We start from the raw sequence: 18628 nt of genomic DNA, 5'->3' as shown, positions 1-18628 counted from the left end.
TGCCCTTGAGCAGTGACTCAGTGATCCTTATGGGTCCCTTCCAACTTGGGGTCTTCTATGGTTCTAGTTGCTGGCACTGAAGCATGCACACAGCAGGGGGCTGTGGTTAGCATCTCTCCTGCATCCAGCCCCATAACTGTATGCCACTGGCAGGTAGTGTAGATATTTTGCAATTGCAGAGGTATGTATTATCTACTCAATACCTGTTCCCTCTGTATCCTCTTAATGCATTTGGGCACTACTAAAAGGCTGTATTTATGGCTTCCTGAGCCAACGTAAAGCAAGAATAGAACTTGGAGTAAATACCTCATTAACACGTTTCCTCAGCGGTCCCTTTCAGCATCTTCAGAGTGCATCATACATACAAGAGGAAGCAGCACCCCTTCCAAAGGCTCTGAATACAGAACTCCCAAATTGAAGCTGCTTAGCACAGCAGTGAGTTCCTTCCAGTGGCAAACAAACACCCTTGCTAAATAAGCTACCTAAATTCCTTGGCACTGTGGAATAGAAACACTTCATCTTGTTTTCATAAACATGGTAAGAATGCTGAAAGTGAACTGGTGATGACCTGTGCTGATGCTATCTGTCAAGTCCTGCGTTTAATGTTCTGTTAGCCTGCTCCCAGAGTTTTAAATAAGGCATAGCTTCTGATTTGTAGCAAAATAAGAAATGCTGTCTGGAGTAAGACATGCTTTGAGTAACTGCCTGCGTTGGTGGTGCTGCCTTTGTCGTATTATTTTTAGATGGTCTCAGGTCTTGTCTTGAAATGCTGATATAAGCTAAACATCTTGCAAGGTGAACACTGCTTTTTGCTCTATCTGAATCTCTGTTTGAATCTTTTCAAAGGATATTGGTCTTGTTGTTTGTTTGATTACAGTTGTGTGTACTTATGCATCTGTTTGAGAGTCTTTTGGCTTCTGTGCTGCCTCAAGGCTCTAATTACTCTCTGTGTTTTGTAGTTGAAGCTTCACATGACTCAAGTTTTAAGTATAGAATACCAGAGAAGCTGTGGCTGCCACATCCCTGGAGATACCCAATGCCATGGATGGGACCCCAGGCAGCTGAGCTGGTGGGGGGCACCCAGCCCACAGCAGGGAGTTGGAACTGGATGGGCTTTAAGGTCCTTTCCAACTCAAACCATTCTATGATTCTATTTTGTGCTGCCATTTATGTAGGCTTAGCTCAAACAAGACCACATTGTGTCAGCCCATTGTGTCTCGTGAGTGTAATCAAGATTTGTATATAATTATTGAAGTATTTCCTAGCTTTGAGACAAACCTGTGCAAACTATTTGCATTTTTCACTTCTGATGAGATTGCTTCAACGTAAGAGTGAAAGTGGTATCACAGAACAGCTGCCCAGGGCCCTCATCTGACCTGGCCTCAAGTGCCTCCAGACATGGGACATCATAGAATCATAGAATCACCAAGGTTGGAACAGACCTCAAAGCTCATCCAGTCCAACCGTTCCCCCATTCCCAACAGCTCCCACTGAACCACGTCCCTCAACACAACATCCAGCCTTTCCTTCAACACCCCCAGGCTCGGTGCCTCCACCACCTCCCTGTGCATCCATTGCAGTGCCTGACCACCTTTCTGACCAGCAATTCTTCCTCATGTCCAGCCTGAATCTCCCCTGCCGTAGCTTGAAGCCATTCCCTCTGCTCCTATCACTGATGACACGAGAGCAGAGGCCGACCCCCAGCTCACTACAACCTCCCTTCATGCAGCCATAGAGAGCAATGAGGTCTCCCCTGAGCCTCCTCTTCTCCAGGCTGAACATTCCCAGCTCCTTCAGCCTCTCCTCATCAGCCCTGTGTTCACATCCACAGAGTCAAGAATTTCCTTCTAACATCCAATAACATAGACTTAAAATGAGTTGTGTTTCCATAGGTGCCAAGAGCTTAGAGCCTGATTTCATTTGTTACTTAGTCCGCTTGGTAAAGCAGCAGAGGCACAAATCGTTAGAACCAGGTCAGTGGGATGAGGCCACCTTGTAATTCAACATGAAATGTGGATGGCTGTCAGATCTTCAGCACGCTTCTGTGTTCCTCCAGGATGTAAAACAGCAATGAGTTCATCTCAAGGCATCTTATTTACAGCCAGAGCTGATGGATGCTTGGCCAGAGAACCGTAGAGTCGTGTGAACGTTAATGTATTTGCATGGCTTTGTTGATTGAATCCCATTTGAACCTGCAGGGTTTGTAGCTTGTTTTGGGGTGCTTTTAATTGGTTTAAGAGGCCAAACTCGAGAGAAATGGAGAAGTTAGAGTAGTCAGGCCAGGTGTACTTTTAACGTGCATGTGTTTGAGCAGTTCATTCCGTGGGCTGGGGTTACATGTAAGACAAGCTTGTTTGCACTAATAAAGCAAGCTTCCATTTTACTGTGTGTGGCTCACACAGGACTGAGTCAAGCAGTCTCAGTTATGACCAGCAAGTTGTGATGCGAGAAGTTCTGCCTGTTGGACCCGAAGAAAGGAAAGCTGGCATCAAAACTGATTCTGTGACAACAGTGCTTCCATGTTACCTACCTGGATTTGCAAACAAGAGGAGCAAAGCAGGCATGTTGGCAATGCTTGGGGTGCTGGGAAAGCACGGATTGAATGAGCTCAACTTAAGAGTGCTTTATGCTGCTGTTTCTAAGAATGTGCAAGCTGAAAAGGAGAGGAGGTGGCTATTGCTTTGTGTCCAGCTGCAGATAAACCACTTGCAACACAGCCATCTGAAATACTGTGACACAGGCAAGTGAAGAATAACTTCACACTGATGCTAACTTCATCCAGCAGGACAGGGGAATCTTTAATCACGTTTGGTGCTTCAGCAGGGTTGATAAAATGGCAGCTCTGGGGGAAGGGGAGGAGGGGGATCTTGGCAAACTGGAATCAGATGGAGGGAGATGGTTTGTTGAGAAATCTAATAGCTGTCAAAGCAGAATTGATTCTTTGTGGTAGATTGAGTGCGTGTTAAGTGTTCAACTGTGTTGCTCAAAGAATGCTTTTTGCCATGAACTTATCTTGAACTGCTATTTCTGCCTTCCACATTCTTGAGGATATTTAGCTAGAATCCAGGGCTGTTTTATTCTTGATCACCAAAAATAGTGCTTTTTGCCTTCGTTGGGCCATCATTGTTACGGTGCACAGATTATAAATGACATCAGGTGCTCTTTAATGAACGTAGATGACATTAACGCTGGCTCTGGGAGCTTGACAGCTTGTGCATGCTGCTAGCCAGGCTGAGAAAGCAGAGTTTGCTTATTGCAGTAGATGAGCCCACCGCCCCCAGACATCCACAGCTGAAACATGTTTCTGTGGAGATGTACTGGTCTTTGCTTACTTCCATTAGAACTCAGTGCTCCTGATGAGGTTATTATTCAAAACATTACTTCATTTTTCAAGGAGCGAGGACTTGACCTCCTTCGAGTGTCCTCTGGTTAAAAACGATCCCTCCGTGGCGGGGAGATTTAGAGCTCTGATAGCAAGGCTGTCTGCTCTATCCATACAGTCAGTCCTTATGGTGTGATATTCATCACAGCAAGCCTTGGGTTCAAGCTGCATCAGAGAGATGCACAATCAACAGAAACCCATCCTTGTTGCACACATTGCTGGCTGAGCTCTGTAGGTGTGTGAAAGTCTTATTTGCTGAACTAGTAGAAAGATATCTTCATTTTTTTTCATTACTACTTATAAATTTGCAACTGGCTTATCAAGACTTTCATAACCTGGGTCTTTGGGTTCTTTCCCTACGTACAGCCTGTACATATTGAAGTGATTGTATGTTCACCAAGAGCAAGGTCACAGCAGTTACACTGCTTAATAGAAAGATGGCAGTGCTTCTGCTTTTGATTAGCTCACTGTTGAGCTATCCAGATAGGCATTTTGCAAGTATGCTTCATACAGTTGAGCTGCCAATATGCAATAGATTTTTCTTTCCCACTAAACTGATTTTCTTTGCATTGTGTCAAGTGTGGATGGGGAAGCGCTTTTCTCCCTTGGCAGTCTGTATTTTTGTCATCAGGTTTGTTTTACAAGTATTTGTTTTCTCTCAAGTAGAGACTAAGAAGCGTAAGTGAATTCAGATTTGATCACTCTATGATTCATATTTGTCTTAATCTCATCTCTAACAAAACAAAGCGTCTACTTGTGATTCCTTTGACTGCCATTCCATTTGATTTCCAGCTTAATTCACCAGGTGGGGATCTTTTGCCTTTTCTGATCCTGCTGTTTGCTGGCAGACTTGTTAACTGTTCCTTGCAGGCTGTTGGTCACAGCGAGGGGAATCTGCAACCTGTGCTATTGACTGGCAGCTTGATATCAAGGGGACCCACAGTGCTCTGTGCTGCATCTCTGAGGAGCTGAGTGCTGAAGGCAGGTTTGTGCTCCAGCATTTTAGTTGTGTTCCTACCACCAAGAGTCAGCTGGGCAAGTTATTTAAGATCTGTGCCAGTCTCTGCTCTGAAGCGGATCAAACCTCAGTGTATCTTATCTGGAAGGGAAGGAGGTTTGGGGTCCTGAGCGACCTGATGTAGTGCTTGCTTTTGGTGGTGGGCAGCCCTGTGCCTGTGGCAGGGGCTTGGAACTTTGAGGCCCCTTCCAACCCAAGCCATTCTGTAGTTCTATGAGCTCTCCCAATGCTTGATGTGAAGTGTGCTGGGGAATAGTGGTTCAGAGCGAGATGGCTGGACAATGGTTGCCCTGCTTTGCCCTGCTCACTGTTTTAGTTTAAAGGCTTTCAAGACTTGCTTTATTCTGGTTGAGAAAAGCCCTAGCACTTTCTCCTCTCGATGCAGCATTCCTTTCAGATGAGCAAATACTAAGTGGTGAGGTTGAAGAGAAAACTGCTCCTTCCTCCCCTGCCTGCCCCCGAAAAGGGGGTGAAGTTGAAACTTAAACTTCGGTAAACACTTAAACCTTGTTCTTGTACAATCCTTGTGCTTCAGCCATATCACACAAGAACTTTCTGTTTTTCAACTCTTTACCTTCGCTGGCTTTGGATTTAGTTCTCTCCTCGTGTTAGGTCATCCTACCCAAGGACTTAAGCTCGAAATTGTCCTGTTTCTAAACTGCCCTGCTCTTTTGGTGGAGCTGTGTGAGGCACAGTTGTGCTCTCAATCTGATGGATGAATCCTTGCTATTGCAGCAGCAGTGCCTGTGGCAGTCACAGAAATCCCACCAGTTCTTTATCTCCTTAATAGTGAATAATTAGGTTTCAGCTGTGTGCTGCCAAGTCAGTGTGCTGCACAGTCATCTCACGGCAGCCGTTCTGCAGCCCCAATGGTGGGGGCATTTGTTTGGTGTCTTAACACGCACCACCATCTGTACTGGGACAGCTACCTGCAGTGCTGGTCTTCAAGCATTTGCATCGTTTTGTAAATTAATGTTGTTTAACCCAGTTCCAAACGAGATAATTGTGCCACGCTTCAGCTGAGGGAAAGCAGTTAAATGCAATGTGTAAAACCTTCATTTTACTCGCTTCTTCCCCAAAGAGCTTTCTGAAATAGAGATTAAACTTTGAGACTTTCAGTATCTTTTGGTCTATGGCAGAAAGACTGAACAGAAGAAAGAATAACAGACGTAAAACATCTGGCATGATACGAAAGTAAAAGCAGGTGAAAGCAGTTAAATGAAGCAATTTCTTTAACTTTAAAAGTAGTTTCTATTAAAGACAGGCGGCTCTGGACAATAAGAATTGGCCACCAATATATTGGTCTGTATGTGGTTATTCCGGGTACGGAGGAGTTCATAAATCACAGAACACAACTGCAAATGTATTTGGACTTGAATTGGTGAGAGATACTCGAGGTCTGAAAGAAAGAGATGGAATAAAGATTCTTCCAACTCTCCTAACAGCCAACATCTGAGTGCAACGGGAGTCCTGCTGTGATTTACTGCATGACCATCAAAAACTGAAGCTGCAGTGCAGAGCAACTAAGGATTAGCTCAGAAATGCACATCAGGATATGAAATTAAGTGAGATCTTGATGATTGTTTGACTGAGATCAACTAAAAAAGGAACTTCTTATTGGTTAAGGTAGAATAACCAGGACAGTTTTATATGTGAATTGTTTAAGAAAAAAAGAACAGAGCAAGCTTATAATATCTAAAATACACATACCAGACTAATCAGCTTTTTTTAGCAGGTGCTTCCAAAGATATGGGACAGTGGCTGGTGGTCTCCTGGGGTGCTTCTCAGCTTCTGGGCTGCATTCCTGCAGAGACAGCATAGGATCTACTTCAAGCAGAAATGGTTTCAGGCCTCTGGACAGGTGCAGCTAGAAAAGGTGATCATTGAAGCTCCTATCTTTGCATCTCACACCGACCCCAGAACACAAAGTTTTTAGACAAGAACACAGTTTCAACTGGAAATCAAAATCTGCCTTGATTTTACATGGCTCTGTCATTTACACTGTTTTCATCTTAGTGTTTCAGCTGGAGTGGAAATGGTGGCAAGCAGCCACCGTTAGTTTTCCACGTTGACTGGAAATGTGGATATTGAATTTCTTTTTAAATAGGAAGACTTTTAAATCAGAGCTGACAATTTCAGAACCCTGCCTGCATTCCCTGTAAATTGAAAAATGCCATTTGCTGATGTTAGATTCAACCTCATAGAAGCTGAAATGAGAAGTATAGCAGCATGCTTCTTACACCCAAGATGCTTCTAGACTAAATACCAGGTTAGAAAAAGTCTAAAAGAAAAGTCAGTGTCGAGACTGACTCCAAACCAGTGGCTTCCAAGGAGTCTTGTTAACAGTGTAGGTGTGCACCTGTAAGTGCAATGCCCATCATAATGGTATTTCTTCATGCAGAGGTTGGATTCTGATTCTTTTATAGCTTGTGAGGTGTTGCAAGGTCTTGGAAGAATGCAGGATTGTCTGCTGTTGGTGCTGAGGTGTTGGTTTTGCAGTTTTAACTTGGAATAAGTAGACTTTCTGTCCATTTTCATTTAAAAGACTGACTTGGGGTTACAGTTTCCCATCAGCGTTACTGTGAGTGAAGCGTTGTAACCTTGGCTTCAGTTCTTCCCTTTCACAGCTCTTTTGAGAGGATCTAATGAGGCTTAGTGCTCTAGAAACCTTCTGATGGAGTCTGCACCGTGAAGTAGCACCAGCTGTTGACACACACTTAACCACTCCTAGTTCTGATTTTATTTCACCCATTTGTGTGGGCATTTGATAAGGAAATTAGAGATTCCTGATTTTAGCCTCATGCTGATCTGTGTTCTGATGCTTGAGAGCAAGCTTTGATTTGTCTCTCCAGTTTCTTAGAAGCGGGTATATTTGGTGGTAGAATCATTCAGCTTAGAAAAGACCTCTAAGGTCACCAACCCCAACCCCTCACGTCCCTCAGTGCCACATCTCAACAGCCCCATGGATGGTGACCCCACCACCTCCCTGGGCAGCCCTGCCAATACTCAACTGCTCTTTCCAAGAAGGAAATTTCCCTACCATCCAACTCCCTTTGGCACAACTTGAGGCCATTCCCTCTTGTCCAATATAATGAGCAGAGCTGAGCCTTGACCTGCTCTTACTTTTGAGTTTGCTTGCTCACTGCCTGTAAGCAAAACCTCTCTGTGCAAACAGACTGAAACTGAGCGACCTGAAGTGCTTCGGAAACTCAGCATTCCTTTGCCCTTAGAGCTGCTTGGTGACAGGTAGCATCCAGTGCTCAACAGATTTCAGTGCTAAGAATAAGATCTGATTTGAACTTGAGGTGCCTCTGATGGACGTGAGGGGTTTCCTCACTGATTCTTAGTAGCCTGTTCCCTTATGGCTTCCATGGCAGTCTTTCTTGGACCAGGTTTAAGCAGAAATGTTCTTTATTCAGCATCTCACATCTGCTTTGGGAATTCCAGGTAGAGAAGGGATGCTTATACTTGGGAACCCCCCTCAACCAGGATAGATGGAGCACAGCTAAGATGAAACCATGGTGGTTGCCAACTGTTGCAAGCTCTGCTGAAATGAAATCACTTGGTGGTGATAAACAGTGCCTTGTAACTGCTGTGAACTTATTTTTACTGGTTCCCAGTTAAAGGGGGCCCTAAAGCTCATTTTGACACTTTGGGTCTGGAACAGCGTTAGTATGAGTCTTCAGCCTGATTTGAGTCACTAACCATGACATTTTTCTGGTTTACTATGGAAGAAACTGTTCTCTCATGGAGGTACCGTGAGTAGAGGAACAAGAATTTTGTTCAGAGCAACGTTCCATGAAAGGGGAGGTGAGCAGTGTGTCTGACAATGCAACTCCTGTGCATGTTGTGCAATGGGTTGTGGATTTGCCTCCATTTTGGCAGCGTGGTGCAGCTGGGTTACTCTGCCCATCTGACTTGCATCCCAATCAGTCTTATTAACCATAGGAATTCGTAAGAGCTTTACTTTTGTCACTCCTTCAGGATTATGCGAGTGAAACACAACACTTCCAAAACAAACATAAGCTTTCAAGATTGAAAATCCTCTTATTGTTTTATCCTGGATCTTTAAGGCACATTTTGACCATCTGGTTAAAACTGTGTGCTGTTTGGGTCGCTCACCTGAATTCAGAGTGAAACCCTTTTCTTGATTTGCACATCTTTGGCACAATTGTCATTGATCCCAAAGCTGCCTTTCCGGATGCCTGCCTCCCTGCTCCCTCTATCACCGTTAGTCCTTGTGTTTTTCCCTGCTGGTATCATTGCTGGCATGTCAGGTGTCCTGTGGAGCAAGAACAGCCTTGAGTGCAGTGGAAACAATAGACAGAAGCAACTCCAAATTGGGCTGGTGTGTTATAAGCTACTGAAGTTGTGCTTTTTTTTTTCTTGCACCAAGTTAATATTCTTGAACTCTCTCTTCTTTATGAGCCACTGTTGAAGTTATTACTGCTGTGTGTCAGCTGAGCATTGTGCACTTCGTATACAGAAACAGAATATCTGCTGTAAGTGCAGGTTGTCTTAGAGCTGTTTTATGAAGTCTGCTTGCTGATGAAGGCTAATACTCCAGGAGTTCATGTGAGTGAAGAGCAATCTAACTGCACAGGGTAGAAGCTTTGCTGTCCATAATTCTAGGAAGCTGGTTAAGTTATTTTGGGCTCTTTATTTCTCATCCACAGTGATCAAGACTTGCACAAAGCATTGAGATAAGGTGATAGAAACCCTCATCATCTTGTGATCCTTTGCTGGACTTGCTGAAGTACATCCATGTCTGACTGTAGCTGGGAGCCAGGACTGGACCCTGCACTCCAGATGTGATCTCAGCAGCAGCTGGGCAGAGGGGAGGGATCACATCCCTGGTGATGCTTGTCCTAACCCGAGGTGCTGTTGGTCCTCTTTGCCTCAAGGGCATGTTGGTGGCTTCTGTTCAGCTGAGCACCCACCAGGGCCAAGCTGCTTCCCAGTTGATTGTTTCCTACCCATCCTGTACTGATGGCTGGGCTTTTTCCTTCCCCATTTCCCCATTCTGAACTCCACGAGGTTGTTGTTCACTCAGTGTTTGTGATGTTTGGACGTGTCTGAGGATTATTTTCTCCATCACCTTCCCAGGGCTTAGCTGGTAGCTTCTTGCATTGCTCTTCTGGGATGTGAGGGTGATGACTGCTTTCTTCTGATCTTCAGGAACCTCCTAAATCACCTTTCAAGAGATGCTTGAGGAGGGACCCCAGGACAGAAGGAGGAAGAGTGCAACTTCTATGGCAAGGGATGGCTTTGTCTGTGTAAAGGTGTTCCTAAAGTTGACAGGTTGTGCTACTACTTAGTAACTTCTAACAGTCTCATCTAGTGATTACACAGCTGACACTGGTGGCATGCTTTTTCTTCTTTCCAATAAATACATCACACTTAATCCTTTGGATTTCTCATCTTAGATCAAGCATCTGTGTTCTGCTTTACAGGAGCTTGGTGATCTTCTCTTCTCACCCCCCCCCCCAAATATATCATTAAGAATGGAATCAAGGAAGGGAGATGTTGGAGTGCAGTGAGCAGGCACATGCCACTTTGCATTTTATTGAGTGCTTTGTGATTATAAAATGACCAAAAGAGTAATTTTCTAGTGTAATATCTGAGCAAGGATAACTATAGCCTTACCCAGCAGGCCAACACGCCGTGTGCCAAAGGAAGAGACTGAGCTTACAGCCATGCTATGTGGAGGAGGCAGAAACAATTTCATGCAGGGAGCCAGCAGTTAAGGTTGCATTCAATTATGCTTGGTGAACCACTATATAAAATGTCCTGGTTCCTGTCCCTTAAGTTTATTGCTTGTGACCAGCCCTAATGGGCAAGTGAGATAACACCCAAAGAAAGGAACATCAAAGTTGGGGGTGTTTTTCTATATGTCATAAATGTGCCTATGCAAAGGCATTCACTGATGTTTTTCAAGGCTTTCATGTGACTTGTGACGTTATAAGTGCTGACGTGAGGATGTAATTGGAGTTTAGAGTCTTTCAGGGTTAGAGTCTTTCATGTAAATGGAGTTCAGAGTCTTTCAGGGTTAATTAGTGGAGGTTAGAGGACAGAACTGTGATTAACTACCAAAAATAAAAAAGAAACCCACACCAAGACCAACCTGATAAAGAGAAAAGCTTAATCTGTACTGTTTCAGCTGTGTGGGAGATGGTAGCAGGAGCTGTAAAACAGCTTTATCCACTTTTTCTATCTGATGTGTATCAAAGAGCTCTGCATCTAATAGCAGAATACGTGCTTCCTGTTACTGGTGACTTAATGAAATACTGTTGTATACAGAGACACAGCTTGTGTCCCTAATGGTGCTTTTACTGTCAAGCTTGACTGAGTTTTATACCCTTAATTGGAAAGGTATCCTTTAGATCTGAATCCTGCTACGATTGGCTGAGTGTAATTGTAGATACTGAAATGAATCCCTTTCCTGTTTGTGCTTCGCACTCAGGGTAACGCGGGGTGGGATTTTTGTAGCCTGTGCTCATTTCTCAAGGTTTTGTTTTCTTGCGTGGGGAACGCGGTGGATTTATGGCTGTGTTAAACAAGGTGAGCTGGATGCGTGCTATTGGTGGTGCTTTTTATATTCCTCAACTTGAAGTGACCTGCTGAGCTTGAAAGCAGCGTAAAACTTGAAACTGACATCTTAATATTTGATTTGCTGTGATCGTGACCCGTTCACCTTTAGCTTTAATGGTGCTATATAGTTCTCCTTAGATGTTGCAAATGTACTCTACTGCGGGGCTGCAGTCAAGATTTTCTCTCTGATTGATGATAAAATCCACTTTGTGTAATCACCCCTCCGCAGTGCGTGTTGTTTCTAGGAGATATCCATCTCCTGTGTTTGTTATCTTAAATTCAGGAGAGTCTTTGCTTTCTGATGTAATGTGGGCTTTGTGCAGATAATGCACTCGGCTACTTGATTAAGAGCTACAGAACGTAGGGTTTGTAAGGAAGGCAAGAGTTGGTTTCTTGGTGCAGTTCCCATCAATGTAAGCTGGAGATTGTACTAAAATCACCAACTTGACCGCAGTCACCTCAACCTCTGGTGCTCAGGAGGGGTCAGAAGGCAATCCTCAGCAAGGTAGGTTACAAATAGTGGCAACAGTGAACCACTTCACTTAAGCCAGGGCTCCCAGAACGTACAGAGATGCACCAGGCATAGCTGTCCAAGGGCATTATAGGGCTTTGTATGGTGTGTGGATGGGATGGAGAGCACCCACAAATGAGGAACCCTTTGTACTGTTCTTCTGCTGTGTTGATACATGGGCTTGCAGATGTCTGTCAAGAGATCTGTACTCTTCCAATCTCCAAATAAAAATGTAATCAAAGGAGAGCTCTTAGAAGATTCGTTTGATTGGGAAGTGAGCTAACCGTGGCTGAATATGAATGCAAAAGTGGGATCTGATATTACAGTGCATGCTTCAGGAACTGAGAGGGATATTGCAGTGCTGGCAGGGTCAAAAAGCATCTTCTGTGAACATAAAGTATTTCAGCTAATGAATTGTGTTTGCTTAATTTTGACATCAGTTTTTTTTAAAGGACTGCAGGTGCAGAGAGTTGCTGATGATGTATGGAGGGGATCCAGAGCTAGAGAAGCTCATGATCTTTTCCTTTCTAATCTTGGGGTCTGTGGCTTCTTAATCTGAATAATGTCACCTTAAATGCTTTTCTTTTTTGTATTTTTTCTCCCTCATCAGATTTCCTTTATACCCAAAAGGAGGAGAGAAGCTTCAGTTTGAATATGGAGTGTATCTTCTCAACAAAAACATAGCACAGGTTGGTACACTGAGATTTTTTTTACTGATTATCTATCATCTCCTAGTGTCACTGTGGCAGGACTACTGTCTTATGAGGCTCTTCTCCATAGAGAACATCTGTGACCTGCTGGAGGCACTCTTCAAATGATGGCCCTCACCTGCCTTACTGCTTTGTGTTCAAGGCCTCCTCTGCTGCTCAGAGGAGGGCTTGCCAGCCAGTGTGCCTTTTTTTCCTGTTAAATGGTAAATACTGTGTGTGTATGTGTGCTGTTTTGAAAGTGGAAAGTGTTTTCTCGTATTTTCAGCATATTCATTTCTTTCTCATTGCAGTGCCCTTTAATATTATTATTTTAACTGGAATTCTACCTCAACACTTGTTTGATAAGAAAACACAACAGTCTGGAAAACCATAAGCCTTGTCAATGCCTGAGTTGTTTTTGAAGTCCTATAATCATCCTTACTTCCTTGCTCTTATGTTGTTTTTTGGTTTGCTTGCTTTTAAATCATCTCCTGTGTTGCTAAATGCACGGTTAATTGCTTTTGCCTTGTACAAGTGGATGAACTCCTATTTGAGATGGCATTGAAACCTGCTGCCACACGCTTGGTATGGAATTCAGACAGTGTTCAAAAAGCAGAAGCTGATCCCAAAGGGACCTGTGGGGCCATTTGGGTTGGTGCATGGTCCTAAAGCAGGATCTGTGCATCTCTGCCTAGTTGATTACAGACCATGTCCTGAAAGATAGCCTGGGATTCATCAGTCTGTCCCTGTTCTTTTCTGTCTTGGCTGCTAAAAGCTTCCCTGACATCTCATCTGTCTTGGTTCTTTAAACCACGTAGCCTCTGATTTTAATAATCTGTTCATTAATTTGCTTTATATGCAAGCTGTTATGCATTGAAAGACAACTTCTCCTTGTCTGAGTGTCGTCTTTGGATCGCAGCTCTTAAGGTTGGAGCATTCTTGTTGCCTGCTGTTCTCCATCTGATCTGCATCCTTCTTGAAGCTCCGTTCCCAAAGCTGGGTGCCATCAAAGCATTGAGTAAGGGAGAAATCTTTGCAAGTCCTTGCAGTTTTTGTTAAGCTCATTATAAGGTTTGTACCCTCATCAGAATAACAGTGGAATTTGTCCTTCAGCACAGGGCTCAGTCTCTTCTGTACACCATTCTGAGTGCAGATGACTCCTTTAAATGGCATATTAGGGTACCCCAGGCTGTAGCCTTAAGGCTGCACCTCTTTGATTCTCTGATTTGGTGGCATGACGTAGGAGATTGGGAAGTAAATGGTGAGAACTCGGTCTCAGCTTAGTGCTATTTGTGTGTGAGCCTGTTCTCTGTTCATCTAGGTCGCTGGATGGAAATACTGAGTGGAGCTGGGATGAAGCATGGATCCACATGTAGCCCTGCTTCGTTATTGCCACTTCCACTTTTGGCAGTGAACTGTTAATTACACTCAAAGAGTTCTTGCTCTGGATTCATTCTGTAGGGTGCTTTGCCAGTGTTCCATTTCCCCAGTCACTTGTGTACCACGAAGTGACAAAATAATGTATTTAAATTCAAGCAGAAACACGACAGCTCAGTTCCAACATGTTTGTGGGACTTGAAATAGGAACTGACTGGACGCCTTTATGCCTGAAAAATCGTTTTTATCCTTAATTTCTATTTGTTTGGTTTGGGTTTCTCCTCACAACTCTCTCTTCCAACCCTCCCTACCTTTGAATTAGAGTAACACTTCTGGATCCTATTGTTTGGAGGGTTTTTTAGGCTTGGATTGCATTTACCATTTTCCAGACTTCTGGTATCTTGCCCATGCTTCGTGTATTTTGGAAGATAACCTCCAATGGCTCTGAAATTACTTAAAGGCTAAAATAGCTTAAGATGAAGTTAATCAAATCCTGCTAATCTTGGAAATTCACTTAACCAAGCTGTTAATATAACTTAGACTGTGACTCTTTGTTGCTGGCATTAATAATGGCAACCATCTGTTCACGCTTTCGCAGGGAAGACAGGAGTGAAAAAATGGATTAAATGCTCCCTTTCCTTCAAATGATTGGTAGCTTTCTCTCTCCATTAGTATCAAATCCACGTTTTCCTTAATCAGTTCTTCATACATTCATTGCTTCATTCTGTAGCTCGCGAGTGGCAATGCTGCTTGCTTTCATTTTTCAGCCTCGTGTGTTTTCCTGCATGATTCTGAAGTTGGCCATTGGGTCGTGTGGCAACAGCTACTCTGTGCTGCTTCGGTAGGTGAAATTCTGAACTCTTTGTTGAGCCCAAGTTGGTAGACTTTCCATTTCCTGCAGTCTGGGTTGGTTGGCACTTGTGCCTGTAGTATCTTTGTTCTTATTTTAATAGGAACTGTCACCACTTCACTACTTTTCCTGTTCTTTTTCTATTCGACTTGTCAGAGTTGGGCCTGCTGAAATCACTCATTCTGATTTTATTCTTGTCCTGTTTCCAAAGGACCGTGAACTGTTGAACTCAACGGTCACTCATTCCCATTCCCTTCCTTGTAGGCGACTTCCAAAATCACAGGCGTGTTTTTAAACTCATAAAAGTAAATGAAGACTTGAAGGATGTATTTGAGTTGAAAAACATTTCCCAACTTGCATGAGATCACTGGTGCAAAGCAGGGTAGTCGGTGGCCAAACTGTGTGAAGTGGTTTTGTTCTACACCAGTGGTTCACGCGTTCCTGGTTGAGGCTGTGCGTTGCTGACTATAAAAACATAATAAAAGCAAATCAGAAACCTTGGGGGGGGGCTTCTACTACTAATTTAATCATGAAAGTGTTACTGAAGTCTATAGAAATCGTTTCAGTCACCTCTTCTTTGATGTTCTTTGTCAGCTATTGCAGCTTTCTATGGTTCTGCCAAGAGGAAATACCGCCTTGAAAGCTGCGTGAACAATCTAGCAGAGCAGGTAGATAATATAGGGAAATACAGGAGTTCTGTGTTCAGGGCTGGCTTGATCTAAAACCTGGGATTGTTGGAATCAGCCTCCAAGAGAACATAGGTAGCTCTCAGTGTATCTTACCGGAGTTTAGTTGCTCTTTGAATATCTTAAGGATGCTTTGGGAACAGCTTACAGATACGCTTACTTCGAAGAGGATAGAGGCCAGAAAGATGGAATGGACAGGGAGAGGTGGTCTCCAGACCATCACAGCCTGTGAGAGAATCCTCTGAAGGCCCAAAGGGGTTGAGGAAACAAGTCCTGTGAGTGTTCTGTCATGAGTTTACGCAGATCCATCCATTGCTTTACTCCCTGACTGCTGTGTGATGTCAGAGCGTGGCTGACCCTGCTGGAGTGTGAAGGGAGGAGCTCAGGTCTCCATCCTCACTGAGTGCCTCGTGTGAATCCTGATCATGTAGGTGAGAAACAAAAAGCTCGGAAAAACCTGCATTGATGCAAATGGCTTCTTGCAGTTTCATGGAAGCTTCCTTGCGTTTGGTTTTGTTGTGTTTTTCTTCTTTCCTTTCGTAATTATCTGGAATTGTCAGGGCAAGGCGAAATGTGAGTGGGGAAGAAGTGAGGCTGGGTTGATATTAACAAAAATTACTGAAATGCAAACTCTCTTCTAGAGATAAAGTGGTACTGTTTTGTGAAACAGCAGGATAATAACAATGAAAACCACATCTTGCACTCAGGAGAATTCAGCTGGAATGAGAAGCAGCCCAGCATTAGCTCGGTAGAGCATTTATTTGGAGAAACTTGCTTTGCTGTTACATTCCAAAGTCAAAACAATGTGTGTTAATTCTGAGAGTTCATAATAACTTCCATCTGTATGCGAGCACAAATTCAGTCCCTCTATTTTCTATTTGTAATACTGAAGCCTTCACGATGGTCAGAGTAGTTTTTTACATGGGATAATATTAGGTAAGCCCATAAACTTCCAGTTGTGATTTCAGCTCTTTGGTAATGAACATGCCCAAGCATTTTTTTTTTTTCAAAGGGAAATTAATGAGTTATACCTATTAATGTCAACAAATGGAGATCACTGCTGTTCCTGAGCACTGTCAGAGGTGAAACAGAATAAAGTTGCTGAAGATGGCAGTGAATTTCATGGGTTGATAAAATGAATTTCATAAGCATTAGATACCAGGAGATAGCAGCAGCAGCAGAGCTTGTGGGGCCAGCTGTGTTTTCAGTCTGTGGAGTATCAGAAGAATGTAAAGCTTGACTATGGCAATGATATCAACTTTTGCATTGGTCTTTCACACAGGATTTCGTGCCCTGAAAATGGTTCTGTTGAGTGGATAAATGGCAATAGCTCAGAGTTGAGATTTTTGTGTGCTCAGCGCCACACAACATGGGCAAGGTAGCATCTCCCAAAGAGGGTTCTTATCTTAGGGCATGGTCAGCTTGGCTGTGGGCTGTGATTAGCTGAGCTCTTGTAAGACCTTCAGCAGTGGTTTTGGTGCTCCAGGATTTTGCTCTCAGTTGTTTGTGTTTATCTTCTAATCATAGAGTGTAGGGTATGAGTGTAATGCTTGACTTGGAAATCTCAGGCCTGTAGGAAGAGAGAAGCTTTATTGCTGCTTGCTGGCAGCTCTTCTGTTTCCTTTCATTCCTGCAGCCTTGGTTGCTCAGGCTGACTTTGGAGGCTCTTTCTTATGTATGAAAAGATGATTCTGCCATGATTTCAGTGACAACCCGTCCCTCTTGAGATCACAGAATCATGGGTTGGGTTGGAAGGAACCTCAAGGATCACGAAGCTCCAACCTCCCTGCTGCAGGCAGGGCCACCAACCTCCCCATTTCACAGCAGCCCAGGCTGCCCAGGGCCCCATCCAACCTGGCCTTGAACACCTCCAGGGATGGACGGGGCATCACAGCCTCTCTGGGCAGCTGTTCCAGCACCTCACCACTCTCATAGCACAGAACTTCCCCCTGACATCCAGCCTCATTCTTCCCTCCTTCAACTTCAAGCCGTTTCCCATTGTCCTGCTGTCATCTCCCCTTTCCAAGAGCTGACTCCCCTCCTGTCTGCAGGCTCCCTTTAGGTACTGCAGGCTGCACTGAGGTCACCCCGCAGCTTCTCTTCTACATACTGAACAGGCCCAGCTCCCTCAGCCTGTCTTTGCAGGGAGGTGTTGCAGCCCCCGATCATCTCTGTGTCTCCTCTGGCCCCTCTCCAACAGCTCCCTGTCTTTCTTGTACTGGGGGCTCCAGCCCTGGGCGCAGTGCTGCAGATGGGGCCAAGAGCCGAGCAGAGGGGGACGATCACTTCCCTGTCCCTGCTGGCCACCCCTTTGCTGATGGAGCCCAGGATGCCGTTTGCTTTCTGAGCTGCAGGAGCACTGCTGGCTCATGTTCAGTTTTTCATCTACCAGGACCCCCAGGTCCTTCTCTGCAGGGCTGCTCTCAAGCACTGCTCCTTCAGTCTCTATGGATGCCTGGGATTCCTCCGGCCCAAGTGCCAAACCTGGCACTTTGCTGTGTTGAACCTCATTCGATTCTCCTAGGCCCACCTCTCGAGGTGGGAGATGAATCCTTATCGAGAACACGTAATGTTACTGCTGGAGAAAAGCTGATGCTAAATTGTGTGGAAGATGTTACGTGGCTTCTTCCCTGTTTGTTACTTCTAACTCATACGGATACCATTGAAGAGAGTGCGAGTTACCATCTTGTTCATGAAACTACCAGTTCAAGAGCTTGTCTCTAGCATGATCCATTCCAGACATGTTATTCCTCATCCAGTTGCAAGATTGCTTGGAGAGGAAGTGAATACTTTGGAGTGATGGAGCTAGATTCTTCTGGACCTGGTTGGAAGGGGATTTACTGCAGTTATCCTCTTGTCAGCAGCTCAATGAATTGTCAGCAGGTCAGTGAATTTTCTTGCAACTCCAAGCATCAAATTATTTCTTATTTCATTCTGTTGTTAAAGGAGAGAGACTCCAGGTAAGAACTCTGGAAGATCAAGAGACAAATCAACTCCTGAGCCCAGCTTCCCTATAGAACTGAAGGCTCCCATTTGAGCCTTGCTGCTGCTTTAATCTTGGTCGTTATCTCCATCTGCCTTCAGTGGCCATGCCCTTGAAATGATGGTGTTGTGTCCTTGCCTCAGCTGCTGGCTGTTGAAGGCAGACTTGCAAAACAAACCAGATGAAGCTGGGCTGTTCTACAGCTCTTTGCTTCCCTAGGGCTAAGGAGAGAAGTGAATGAGTCCTGTCTTATCCTGGCTCGTCACTGCTGCAGTCAGAACGTCCCTTCCCAGACATCACATCCATCGTGTTAAATATGTGGTCAGCACCACCCCACGAGGCCAGGCTTCCCTTCTGATCCACTCTTGATTTTTGTCTGATGACAACTGAGTGATGTTAGTCTGATATGTCTATTCACATTGGCATGATTTGCTGAGCCCTGGCCAACACATAGTTCTGCTTTCAGCTGACAATCATTAGCAACGTCTGAACTTTGCTATTTGAGAAGAAAAAACAAATTGCAGGGCCGATCTTTTGTCAG

At 44.3% G+C, this 18628-nt stretch overlaps 1 protein-coding gene across 9 annotated transcripts in view; it reads left to right on the top strand.

Moving 5' to 3' along the window:
• UVRAG (UV radiation resistance associated) overlaps nt 1-18628 on the top strand; it is an 89802-nt gene that overhangs the window by 39624 nt on the left and 31550 nt on the right. For 8 of the 9 annotated variants that reach the window (XR_007378217.1, XR_007378224.1, XR_007378218.1 and 5 more), the window contains exon 13: nt 12113-12191. Coding sequence is in view for 6 of the 9 variants with exons in the window: in XM_048951533.1 (XP_048807490.1) it covers nt 12113-12191 (79 nt within the window). In the remaining 3 variants the exon portion in view is untranslated. Of the gene's footprint in view, nt 1-12112; nt 12192-12282; nt 17004-18628 lie in introns of those variants that run through there. The other variant, XM_048951511.1, reaches the window with a different exon arrangement.

Source organism: Lagopus muta, chromosome 1 (genome assembly GCF_023343835.1).
Source record: "Lagopus muta isolate bLagMut1 chromosome 1, bLagMut1 primary, whole genome shotgun sequence".
Lineage (NCBI taxonomy): Eukaryota > Metazoa > Chordata > Aves > Galliformes > Phasianidae > Lagopus > Lagopus muta.
The sequence above is the reverse complement of the archived record's forward strand: the minus strand, read 5'-3'. Positions and strand labels throughout refer to the sequence as shown.